At 44.3% G+C, this 13,234-nt stretch overlaps 1 protein-coding gene across 1 annotated transcript in view; it reads left to right on the top strand.

Moving 5' to 3' along the window:
* The window catches only part of EBPL (EBP like), a 32,951-nt gene extending 30,161 nt beyond the window's left edge, over positions 1 to 2,790 (top strand). Inside the window, exons 3-4 of the mRNA XM_081547575.1 lie at positions 419 to 557; positions 2,237 to 2,790. Coding sequence (XP_081403701.1) covers positions 419 to 557; positions 2,237 to 2,477 — 380 coding nt within the window. The 3' untranslated portion in view covers positions 2,478 to 2,790. The remainder of the gene's footprint in view (positions 1 to 418; positions 558 to 2,236) is intronic.
* Positions 2,791 to 13,234: the final 10,444 nt, after the last annotated feature.

Here is a 13,234-nt window from a genome sequence, read left to right as displayed (position 1 = left end):
CCACGTCTGACTAATACAAACTTTATATTGAAATTTTGAAGTTAGGAATTATAATGCACCTACCGAGATAATTATTAAAGATTATCTTTGCAAAGTCTGACTGTGTCAAATTAATTTAGGATTCTGCTGCTTATGATGAAAAAGGAGGAGGGAAAGAAGCCACACCTGTGAAAGCACTTTGGAAAATGCAAATCATTTTACAAATATAATGTGATGTTATTATTATGTGTGTCTGGTGGCGATGTGTTTTTGTCTCAGGACCCGTCTTGCCTTCCACTAAGGCATCATGAAGACTGTAGAGAGAATGGCAGTTCAGTTACTCTTTTTATCTCCTCCAAATGGGGGGGGGGGAGGTCATTTCCACCAACTGTCATAAAAATAATTGCCAGATGAGTAACAAAGTGTATTTTGTTTTTAGGGAAAGAATATGGCAAAGCTGATGCAAGATGGCTTTATTTTGATCCAACCATCATGTCTGTGGAAATTCTGACCGTCATCCTGGGTGGATCTCTGGCACTGGTCCTCATTTATGCCATCGTCAAAGAGAAACATTATCGGTAAGTGCTCTTCTCCTATCCGGCTGGAAAGAGGAGAAACACCAGCTGTCCCAATGCCAGAGTGACATGTGGAGAGGATCACAACCACTGTTCTTGGTTAGACAAAAAGTAAAGTAGACAAAAATCATTTGATATAGTTTAATTTCGGATGGGTCAAAATAAAAAACACTAGAAATATGTATACTGTATAGACAAGCACAGTGTTAGCAGCTTTGGGTGATTTGCCACCAGGATTGTGGAAAATCAAAGGGTAGTTATTTTCATCCTCTGCCCCCAAATCATTCTAGAAACTCCTCTTCCACGTGTCACAAAGAGAAGTCTCTTATGTAATTCTGAGGTGGACATGCAAGATAAATTAGTCTTTTCAGAAGCAGCTTGTAGAAGGTGTAAGGAAGGCAGAAGAGTGAGGAGATGGAGGAGAAAGACGGCAGATTAACCATCTGTCAGTCAGGCCCTGAAACTTGGAACTTGGCTCCCTCCTTCCGTTTCCTTCCTCTCCTTCTTAGGGACAGAGTGACCTGGGACGAACAGATTGCTTTCCTGGGAATGATTCCCAGGGAGTGGTTTCAGACTCATGTCAGCTGGGCACAGTGGCATTCCATTTTTCACCATCTTGTATCAAAGAAGTCTGTGTAAAACTTCATGAAGTTTCAGACTTGAAAGAGACCTCAAAAGCCATTTAATCCACTTGCCCCCGCCCGATTTTACCTAGAGAGTTGGGAGGAAAAATTTTCTCCTGGGTGCCTTGTTCTTGTCCAGTCACTCAGTTGTGTCCGACTCTTTGTGACCCCATGAACTGCAGCATGCCAGGCTTCCCTGTCCTTCACCATCTCCTGGAGCTTGCTTCTGGGTGCCTTACATGACCTTGACTCCATGATCGTGGCTGTGGATTTGCTACATTTAACCATGTGTTTATTATTTCAAACATTTTCACACATATGCATTGCTGAATATGTACCAGGCACAGTGCTTTATCTACATATCTCATTTAATCTCCACAATATTATTCAAGGTTGTTGTTATTTAGTCGCTAAGTCATGTCCGACTCGACAGACCCCATGGACTGTAGCCCGCCAGGCTTCTCTGTCCGTGGGATTTTCCAGGCAACAATATTGGAGCGAGTTGCCATTTCCTCCTCCAGGGGATCTTCCTGACCCAGAGATCGAACCCAAGTCTCCTGCACTGGCAGGTGAATATTTTAACACCGAGCCGCCAGTGAAGCATTATTGAAGGAAGGGACTATTATTAGTCCTTTTCCAACAGGTGAGATTGGAGCTCATAGATTCACATCCAGGTCTCTCTTTTGTGACTTCACTAAACCTTCCAAGGGATAGGACTGGATACGCAAGAGACCTTCTTTAACTCCGAGCATAATCTAGAGAGGGTACTGTTGCTTCTCCGAGGAAAGTGTCGCTTCGTTGTGTCTGACTCTTTGCGACCCCGTGGACTGTAGCCCGCCAGTCTCTCTGCCCGTGCGATTCTCCAGGAAAGAATACCGGAGTGGGTTGCCATTGTCTTCTCCAAAGGAAAATGAAAGCATGGGTCTTCATCAATTATCAACTTGCCCCATCAAGGGAGCTCTATGCATACCTGAGGTCGCACTTCAGGGAGGTGTTCTGCTGTGGGAGATGATGTTGGTACAGCTGGCAGTTTCATCCCTGTCTCTTTCTCTCTAACAGGCATTTCGTACAGATTACCCTGTGCGTGTGTGAATTGTATGGCGGGTGGATGACCTTCTGCCCGGACTGGCTTATGGGAAGCCCCAACCTCAACACCAACAGTTGGCTCTACTTTTTGGTCTATCTGGTATTTTTCAATGGTGTTTGGGTTCTGATCCCAGGACTGTTACTGTGGCAGTCATGGGTAGAACTCAAGAAAATGCATCACAAAGGATCCAACTCACGCAAAAAGTTTCAGTGAATTTTCAAAGTCATAAACACTGTCAGCTTGCTTTATGAGAATGAATCCTTTTTGTTGGGCCAAAATGTAATGCATTCCAGTCCGTGCTTTTCTTTCTTTATTGTCATTTTGGAACAACCTAATTGATTTCAGTGGAATCAATTTCAAATGGACTGTAAGGTTGATGAGTTTTTGCTGTTGTTGTTTTTTCCAATTGAATGGCGATACAGGAAACAGAATAAATTTTAAACAGAATAAAACACATTTAATTATATTCTTTTATGGCTAACATTAATTGTTCTACATTAATAAAGCCAATTATCATGAAATGCCATAGAGCATGTTATATTAATTTTTTATTTCAAAGAACTTATTGTTGCCTCAACTTCTGATCTTCCCACCAGTCTTTTGGTTACCTAAGTGAAACCAGAAATGAAATAATGCTTCTGTTTTGCATTTGTAGTATATCAAATTTGTGAAGCCAACAAAAAAAAAATGACAGTAGAAGGTATTTGTGAGTGGGTTAACTCCTCATGGGTGAACACTGGGGTTTCACCAACAGCTGATTAATTTATGTCTGTTCTCTTGCAAGGAGGAAGATTTGAAATACCTTACAAAAATACGATAAAAAGTAAATCAGGAACACAGGGAAAGTAAGAGTGAGAAATAATAAGATGAAGGTAAAGTTAATATGCAGAAAGGCATGCCATGATGTCATGTGTAATTGATACAAGTGACACATAAAGTTGACATTTACCTTCAGTACCAAGAGGGAGACACGCCCACACGCTGTTGCAGGAAACACTTGTTTTGGCAGATGTTGTAGCAGTTCTGTCAGAGGTGGGGAGCAGGTACCCACCTTAACTCATTCAACACCTGCTTTTCTTATAGCCTCTTAGCTCACGGATGTATTCTCTGCCCAGGAGGGTTGCCTGGCATATACATACACCAGGCACTTGGCTGGTCACAGTGGATGCTGTCATTCAGCTCAGCCTGTGTTCCGCCTCTGTCTAGGTTTCCTCTTACCGTGCAGAGAGCTGCAGTTACAGTCCTGGATGCAAGATTGGTTTCACTTTTTGAGGTATTTGTGAGAGGTTTGAAGGGTGAAAGCGTGGAGACCGTTTTCAGCTGTTCCTTTTCGTTGTGGTTTTCCTGTTCTCCGGTGACAGGGAATGTCTGTGGCTGTGGAAACGTGAGGGTTTAGGGCGTGAGCACATCAAGCGTTCAGCTTTGTGGGTGGTGAGAGGCGGCTGTGGGTGGGGCAGAGGGATAGAGGGCCAGGGGCGGCCTCGGTGGGAGTGCCTTCCCTGGGAGGGGCCGTCCTCTGCTCATCTGGGAGCCGTTTCTAGAAGTTTAGCCAAACGCCTGCTCCTGCTGTCCGCTAGTCAGATTCCCGTATTCAATTCTCCTGCTTAAAATGCCTAGAGTAGCTGCTGTCTTCTATGCTTATATCTTGAATGATACTTGACCACAATGTTTGTTGAATAATGAATGAATATGGGCAAGTAAACTTGAGGAGTATTCTATTAGCACATTAAAGACTTTAGAAGTTCTGCAGTAAAGAAACGAGATTAATTTGTTAAGCTCAACTTTCCCCAGCATGTATCAGACCACTTTTAACAAGTGGGATGGTGTTTCATGGAACATCAGGTAGGGGGAAGCTCTGAGTAACAGAGTCCTGTTTTCATGGGATTAAAAACAAACCAGTTACCAATAAATAATTAGCATTTTTAAAACCATAATTTGCTATAGCATTCTAATATTTAGGGGAGAACAGAAAGATATTCAAGGCTTACACAGAAAACAAAAACAGCTCTAAAACACTGAGAGAAGTTAAATAAGAGATAAATAAGCACAGAGATATGTCATGTTCATGGATTACAAGGCTCAATATTGTAAAGAAGTAAGTTCTCCCCAAACTGATCTATAGATTCCATGTAATCCCGATTAAAATCGCAACAGATTTATCTATTTGCCATTTTTTAAATGATAAGTTGATTTTAAGATATTTTATGGCAATACAAAGGGCCAAGAAGGCTAAGGCAATGTTGTGAGAGCTCAGAGCTGGAGGACTTACTCTACCAGACATTAAGTCTTAGTATAAAGCTGCAGTAATTACGGCATTGTAGTGTTGGTACAGGAAAACCAATGAGTAGATAGACCAGTGAAGCAGACTAGAGAGACCAGAAACAGACCTTCCCGTGTATGGACACTGGATTTAGGATGAAGGTACCGCTGCAGAGCAATGGGGAAAGGATAGTCTTTTTAGTAAATGGTGCCAGGTCAGTTGCGTATCCATGTGGGGAAATTGAATTTTGATCCTTACCTCACACCATGCATAATATCAACTCCAGGTGAATTGTTGATTTTAATGTGAAAGGCAAATAATCAAGCTTCAAGAAGAAAAAATAGAAGAATATATCCTTTAAAAGGATTCAAAACCAGCAATAAGTTTGACACTTTAAAATCAAGTATTGATTTTAAAAAATCAATTTGACACTTTTGATCATCAAAATCCACCATTAAGAGAAAAAAAAGGAAGCCAGAAGGTGGAAGACATTTGTAGTACATATAGCTGACAGAAGACCTATCCCAATGAGTAAATCAATTAGACAAAGACATGCAATCTAATAGAGAAAAGTTGATGAGATAATCTGACTAAACATTTCACAAAAGGGAAGGGATTTGGGGGAATGATAATGAAGGCCACAAGATGTTGCTGTGTGCTGCTGTGGTTAGTCGCTCAGTCATGTCCAACTCTTTTCAGCCCCATGGACTGTAGCCACCAGGCTCCTCTGTCCGTGGGGATTCTCCAGGCAAGAATACTGGAGTGGGTTGCCATGCCCTCCTCCAGGGGATCTTCCCAACCCAGGGATCGAACCCAGGTCTCCCACATTGCAGGCGCATTCTTTACCTGCTGGGCTACCAGGGACCTGTTAAGATGGCTAAATATGAAAAGACTGACAATGATGAGTGTTGGTTAAGACACAGAACCACTGGACCTCTCATACACTGCTGGTGGAATGTAAAGGGGAAAACTGTTTTGAAATGGAACTGAACATGTGCAAGCCCTAAAACCCAGCTGAGGTATGTGTCACAGAAGTGCTCACTCTGCACCAGAATGGCAGCGTCATTCATTATAACCCCAAACCGGAACCAGCCTAAATGAATAAACTGTGGTATATACACGCAGTGGACTGCAGGTACATACAGGGGAAAGTCCAGTAATGAAAATTAACAGCCTGCTTCTCATAATAACATGGATGCACTGCAGAAAAAAGTTATACGTAAAAGAAGGAAGACCAAGAGGGGACGTATTGTATGATTCAATTTCTGTAAACTTCAAAAGCAGATAAATGAGGGGAATTCCCTGGCGGTCCAGTTGGTTAGGATGCCTTGCTTTCACCCCGGAGCTGGAGGGTTCAGTTCCTGGTCAGGAACTAAGACCTCACAAGCCACACATTGCAGTTAGGAAAAAAGTGTAAAAAAAAAAAAAAAAGTAAAAAGTGTATACATGTCAATTCCCATCTCTATGTATAAAATAAATAACTAATGAGAACAAAGAACTCTATCTTACATAGAAGGAAATCCAGAAAAGGAGGGAATATATGTATGCGTATAGCAGATTCACTTTGCTGTACAGTAAAAACTAACATTGTAAAGCAACTATACTGCAATAAAAATTAATTAAAAAAAAAAAAGATTTAACTTTGGTATTAGAAATCAGGACAGAGGTTGCCTCTGGGGAAGAGGGTGGGGATAGTGATGGGGAGAAGTCATGAAGGGGCTTCTGAGGTGCTGGTAATGTTTTAATTTTTTCATTTGAGTGGTTGTTATAATTTGTGATAATTCATTCAACTGTACCTGTATGAATGGTGTACTTTTCTCTATATATGTTATACTTCAACTTAAAAAGTTTATTTGTTGAGATTCCTGGTATAAAGACTTGAAAAATGTCTCCACCGGGTCCTCATGAAGAGAATGCTGTGTCCTTGACCGCAGTTTGAGTACCACTGGGGCTGTTCTAACAGTGTCCCCCACGTGGGCTGAAGGCCGGATGCCAGAGCGAGTCTGGATCAGCCTTTCTGTGAGGGATTACCTAGTTGTTTCCAGTACTTTGCTCTCTGCTGATCTGGCTCAAGCCACGGGTAAACAGAGTAGAGAAAAATGGACGGGCTTACGTATCGTTCAGGCTGTCCTAAAAATATGATTTTTCTCAACTGAGCTTTTGCTGAGTATTGGATGGGAGAGAAATAGAAGTTATAGACTCTGACGGGGCCTTGGAGGACAGATACATTTTACCGCCAAGTAAGGACCTGAATGTTTTAACCCTTCAATGAATGGGAAGGATTGATGTCCCCATATGAAGTCTAACAGGTCACTGAACAAAAAGCCTGTCTCCCTGTGACAGAGAGGTAGGGGCAAGGTGACACAGGTAATACTGTATTTCATTAAGATAGATATTTTCCACCCACATTTTAACCTTTTAAAAATTAGAATGCATTTTACATCTGATGTGTCATAATTGAGTTGGCCGTGTTTTTTGTTTCAAAAATATAATCTAGAATTGATGGCATCTTGAAAGTAAAAGTCGCTTAGTCGTGTTTCTACTCTTTGCGATCCCATGGACTATTCAGTCCATGGAATTCTCCAGGCTAGAATACTGGAGTGGGTAGCCATTTCCTTCTCCAAGGGATCTTCTCAACCCAGGGATCGAACCCAGGTCTCCCATATTGCAGGTGGATTCTTTATCAGCTGAGCCACCAGGGAAGCCCTATGACATCTTAGAGTCAATTAAATTAGTCACTACCTTCAATATTGTTCCTCTCTTCAAGTGTGAATATCTCCAACTACTTGGATTCAGATGTCTTAAGTCTAAATTTTACTTGGGACCTTAGGAATCATTTACTCCAATATCTGCCCCACCCCCGCACCCCCATTCCATCACATTTGTTTCCTAGGAGCTGGCTGTAGAAGGCATATTTTGATGATTTGCCTATCAAATGATCTGCAATGAGTTATGAATTGCTTATATGAAAGGCAGCTAGATTCCTGCAAACTGTCCATCCTTTCTCAGTGTTGTTTACACCATAAATTTCCTCTGCACACTCTTCCTTTCCAAGTAATGTTGAGGCAAATATCAGCATAATCCATCCAAAATCAGAGTCTAAATGATGACGTTTTCTTGTATTATGTCGGCTCTACAATCCTGCAGCGCTAGTACTGAGGCTTTAGGGAAGGTCTCCAGGCTGCAGTGTTGTTCAGTCACTGAATCATGTTCGACTCTTTGCAACCCCATGGACTGTAGCCCACCAGGCTCCTGTTATCCGCTGTCTCTCAGAGATTGCTCAAATGCATGTCCATCGTGTCGGTGATGCTGTCTCAGTTCAGTTCAGTTGCTCAGTCATGTCTGACTCTTTGCGACCCCTTGGACTGCAGCACACCATGGGGTCGCAAAAACGCTATCTAACCATTTCATAAAACTGTCCAAAAAAGGTGTGACGGAAACCAAAATGCACAAAGTTTGGAGAAGAATCCTTTGTTTTCTTTCTTTTCAAAGTATTCTTAAAATCCATGTACCGTTGTCTGTTATGAAAGCTGGAGTTTGGCTCTAAAAATAATTTATAATGAGAATAATTGGACAAAGCCTTGAATGAGAAAGGTTAACTGTTGCTGTCCTTACTCTTGTAAAACTCCCTTGAGGTCAATAAACACCCTGGCAGGCCTCCTCTACCCACTGTCTTTTTAGAAACTCTACATCTTCTCTCTCTTTCCGCTGCCTTGACACTCCGGCCGACCTGACATAACAAAACCACTGCTTCACTGTAGGATGCAGATCACATCCATTAGTTCATATTAAGGTGCTAGTAACTGATAATGGTTGGATGTATCATCCTTCCCAGATGTATTTGCTTTTGAAAAACACAATTGATTCGTGCCCGTTGCTAAAAATGGAAAATCCAGATAAGCAAAAAGAAAAATAATTAACCCCAGTATCATCAGACAGAATCGCTATTACAAATTCAGTTTCCATTTCTCAAGCTGTTGCCTGTGCATGTATTAACATAGGTGGGAGAGGATACTTTTAACATGTGAAGAAGGGTTTTAACCTCCCCGCTCCCTTCCTCTCTCTCCCTTGCCCCAGATTTATCATCCAAGAAGTAGCAGTTATACTTGTCCACACAGAACCAACTGGATAGAATTACAGAACATGCCCCCATCCTTGAGAAATTCATGTGCTCACAGAGGCTGATAGGTAGCAGTTATCATTTATTTTTGGAAACCAGTTTCCTTAGATGTTTATGTCCACACAGATCAAGTTGACATCTTAAAATATTGGATTGGCCACCTCCCAGCTCTTCAAGGGAGGGATCAAGTGTGCTGAGCGTGCTGCAGTGATGTTTTAGGTGTTGAATCCCTTCCCCTCTGGAAGCCTCTCGTCCCCGAGTCAGAAGAAGAGGACGCTGCATTCTTGGAGCCCTTGTCTGCGTCACTTAAGTGGCCTCGTATTGTTTTGTTATTTTTGATATCCACCTTCCAAGCTGCACATGGGCCCTTCAAGGCCACACTTAGAATCCTAGAATCATATATTGTTTAAAGGGGCCTTGGGTGGGGACTAGGGGAGGATGAATGGGGAAGTTGGGATTGACATATATACTCTTCTATATATAAAATAGATAACTGATGAGAACCTGCGGTATAGCATGGGCAACTCAATGTTCTGTGGTCACCTAAATGGGAAGGAGATCTAAAAAATGGATGTGTGTGTGTGTGTGTGTGTGTATAACTGAATCACTTTGTTGTACAGCAGAAACTAACGAACATGGTAAAGCAGCTATACTTCAATAAAGATGTTTTCAAAGGGGGTTGGGGCCTGGGTAGGTTCAGTTCACACATAAGGAGACTAAGGCTCAGAGAGGTTGGATAACCTGCCCAAGTCCACATAGCTTTTTAGTGAACTAGAACCTGGTTCACTTAAAAGTACTTTTAGGGACTTCCTGGCAGTCCATTGGTTAAGTCTTCACCTTCTGATGCAGGTTTTATCCCTGGCCTGGAGCTAAGATTCCATGGGCCTCCACTAAAAAACATAAAATGAAGCAATTTTGTAGCAAGTTCAGCAAAGACTTAAAAGATGGTCCACATCAAATAAGTACTTTTTTAAGTCCAAGGGTGTTAGACATGTTCCTAGAAGCCTGCAAAAAAAATTCAACCTCAGTACATTTTTGATCATCTGAGTCTATTCATTATACTTGAGGAGCCTCTCAATTTCATTGTTCTGTGTTTGGTGATGATGCATTTTAGTTAAAAAAATAAATATTCTGTCTTGGCCTCTCATTTCTGATTTGCTGTTTTGTGCTGAAAGGAACCGTGCACAGATTTTTGGCATTTCTTGGTTACATTCTGGGAGTCAGACTGCTTTTGGTCCCGGGGTGCTGGAGGTGGGGTTGGTGCGATCTAATCACTACGAACTGGAAGCAGGAATTGGGTGGGTCTCATGTGCTTCTGCTGCTACTGCTACTGCTAAGTCACCTCAGTCGTGTCCAACTCTGTGCGACCCCATAGATGGCAGCCCAGCAGGCTCCCCCGTCCCTGGGATTCTCCAGGCAAGAACACTGGAGTGGGTTGCCATTTCCTTCTCCAATGCATAAAAGTGAAAGTGAAGTCGCTCAGTCGTGTCTGACTCTTAGCGACTCCATGGACTGCAGCCTACCAGGCTCCTCCATCCATGGGATTTTCCAGGCAAGAGTACTGGAGTGGGGTGCCATGTACTTCTGAGCGCCCACAGTTTAAACTGTCTCGGTAAAGTCATTGCCTGTAGGGAGATGGGACCGCAAATTCATGCTGCCTGCAACAGCGACATCTGGCGGCCGTGGGGTAATTTGAAAGGCTGATCTGTGGGTTCTGACGGGATGCCCTGATTCTATTTATTAATAGTAAAGCAATTGCTTGTCCCTGTGGAAGCCACTGCCCTTTCCCCAGGAAGCCCGTTTCCTCCCATGACACGCCCACCTCTAACCACCCCACACCCAGGAAGCACCTGCAGCAGCTTCCTGCCTCCTGGGGGCCCTCTCCTCCCAGACCCACTGGCTGCCTGGGTGTGAAGAAGTGGACTTGTGCCATCTGGCAAGGGTCAGCCGCCAGCGGCCATGGTAGCCCAGCCCTGGCCTGCATTCTGGTGCGTGAAGGCCAGTGATTTACTGCCTGCTTGGGCATCAGGTGGCTGGGGTATTTTTAGTGTCCCACTCTGGAAAGTGTCAGTAGTTCACTAGCCCGAACTTCTGTTCTGTGTAGAAAGGGTTCTGTGATCATGATCAAAAGCTGTATACTCGAATCCTGCCTGCCTTGCTTTTGCTGTCGTTCAGTCGCTCAGTCGTGTCCAATTCTTTGCGACCCCATGGACTGCAGCACGCCAGGCTTCCCTGTCCTTCACTATCTCCTGGAGCTTGCTCAAGCTCATGTTCATTGAGTCAGTGATGCCATCCAACCATCTCATCCTCTGTTGTCCCCTTCTCCTCCTGCCTTCAATCTCACCCAGCATCGGGGTCTTTTCCAATGAGTTGGCTCTTCGAGTCAGGTGGCCAAAGTATTGGAGCTTTGGCATCAGTCCTTCCAATGAATATTCAGGATTGATTTCCTTAAGGATAGACTGGTTTGATCTCTGTGCAGTCCAAGGAACTCTCAAGAGTCTTCTCCAATACCACAGTTCTTGCATTAGAGCCTGGCTATTCCCGTCATCATATTAAGGGCTTTGAGATGTCCTGCAGTGGAGAAACCTGTGTAATTCCATTAAACCTAGCACCTCCCAAGCTTGTTGGACCACAGAACCCTCTTTTCAGGCCAACAGCCCTTCACAAACTTCATAACCGGTGGTTCACATATCCCAGCTTGGGGAGCGCTGGCCCACATGCCACAGCCACGTCATGAGAGCTGTCAGCTGCCTTGACTCGTGGCTGCATCCACACCCCAGATGGCATCTCCTTGGACGCCAGTTGCTCCCGAAAGTGAACCTGAGCTCATCGTGAGTCAGCCCCGCCTGGACCATTGCCCCAGTCCTAATCCCTCTCCACCCTGGCTCTCCACCACCTCCCAGCTCGCCTGGTAGCTGAACCATTGGAAGGCAGCGGGGAGAGAGGAGCCCCCCACGCCTCCACATCTGTTGCAATCCTCTTCCTCGTGCCCACCTCCCTGGCCCCCGCCCCAGATCAGCACCCAGAGGGTGCCGCTTGCTTTGAGGCCAGGAGCCCCTCAGACAGCAATCTTCTTGCTTTTTCTTGCTTTCTGCCTTCTGAGTCCTCATGCTGTGTTCCCCGACATCTGCTTGGAATGCCCTGGGCCTGGGAAAGAAAGTGAAAGTGTTAGTCGCTAAGTCACATCTGACTCTTTGTGACCCCACGGACTGTAGCCAGCCAGGCTCTTCTGTCCATGGGGATTTTCCAGGCAAGAATACTGGGGTGGGTTACCATTCCCTTCTCCAAGGGATCTTCCCCACCCAGGGATCCAACCTAGGTCTCCCGCATTGCGGGCAGATTCTTTACTGTCTGAGCCACCAGGGAAGCCCCTGGGCCTGGGAGGAGCCTTTTATTAAGTGAATCAGTCCCACAGTCCTGACTTGGAAGACTTCAGCCCTGGCTACCCTGGCTGGCATTCTGAGAATGTATTACCCTTTTTTTTTTTTTCCCCATTAAATCCAAGCAAGATGTGAACCACAGCATTTGAATCTGTGAACTGGTCCTTCATCCCTGGTTTTCCTCCTCTTCACATCCCCAGACCCCCACATCTTTGGTTGAGTCCCTCCCACTTGGCAGCCCCATTCCAAGCAGAGCTGGTTCTGCAGGAAGAGCGAAGGCGGTTTGTTACAGGACTGGGTGTGATTAAATCCCAGGGGTCCTGCCAGCTGAGGTGTAGTCCCCCTCTGCTGCGTGCTGTCTTCCTCCTCTCTGCTTTGATCAACATTGTATAGGAATCTCTGTTTTGTCCGTTCCGGGATCTCTGGCTTCCAGAACCCATTGCCTGCTCTCCATTCTTAACTAAAGCCTGCTCTCAGCATAGCACCTAATCCGTATGTTCACATTAAGTTAGAATCAACTGAACACCCACAAGATGGAAGAGAGTTTTATGGCCAGGGACTCCTAGGAGCATGTGAAATCGGAAAACCAAGGAATCTTAAGAATTCCAAAAAGCAGTTTCACCCAAAACTGAGAAGTAGCCATTGTCACTGTATCTTCCCCCTCAACATCCATATGCCCCTGGCATGACCACATTTATGTCAGACAGTCCTCAGTAAAAATGTCAAAGCACACGCCAAGTTTGTAGGACATTTGTCATCCACCACCCCTGTCCGAGGTTAGTTCTTTTCTTAGCTCATAAATGATTCAAGACTCAAGCTCTTTTTATGATTCGACCTTGGGATACCACCCTTGAGCATTATTTTATAAACCAGTGGAATCATGGTATAAAACTATAGATAGGTGGTTTCCAACATTTAGTGCCTGTATTAGTCACCCAGAACCACGGGGGAAAAACACACAACAGTCTTCTTAGTGGCATGCATGGGTAAGCATTTGTCTTTGGAGCCCTGTGGGTCACCTGGGATCTGGCTGATCCCAGCTGGCCTCAGCTGGCCATCTCTGCTTGGGCTGAAGTGGCTTCAGGTCTCTGGACTGCTTAGTAGATTTTTGTTTGTTTTTAAAGTATTTTATCTTTGACTGTGCTGGGTCTTTGTTGCTATGCTCAGGCTTTTTTCCAGTTGCAGTGAGCGGGGGCTACTCTAGCTGTGG

This window comes from Giraffa tippelskirchi, chromosome 12, assembly GCF_054371585.1.
Source record: "Giraffa tippelskirchi isolate mGirTip1 chromosome 12, T2T-mGirTip1v1.2.pri, whole genome shotgun sequence".
NCBI lineage: Eukaryota > Metazoa > Chordata > Mammalia > Artiodactyla > Giraffidae > Giraffa > Giraffa tippelskirchi.
Note: the sequence above shows the minus strand (reverse complement) of the source record. Positions and strands in the feature narration are given on the sequence as shown.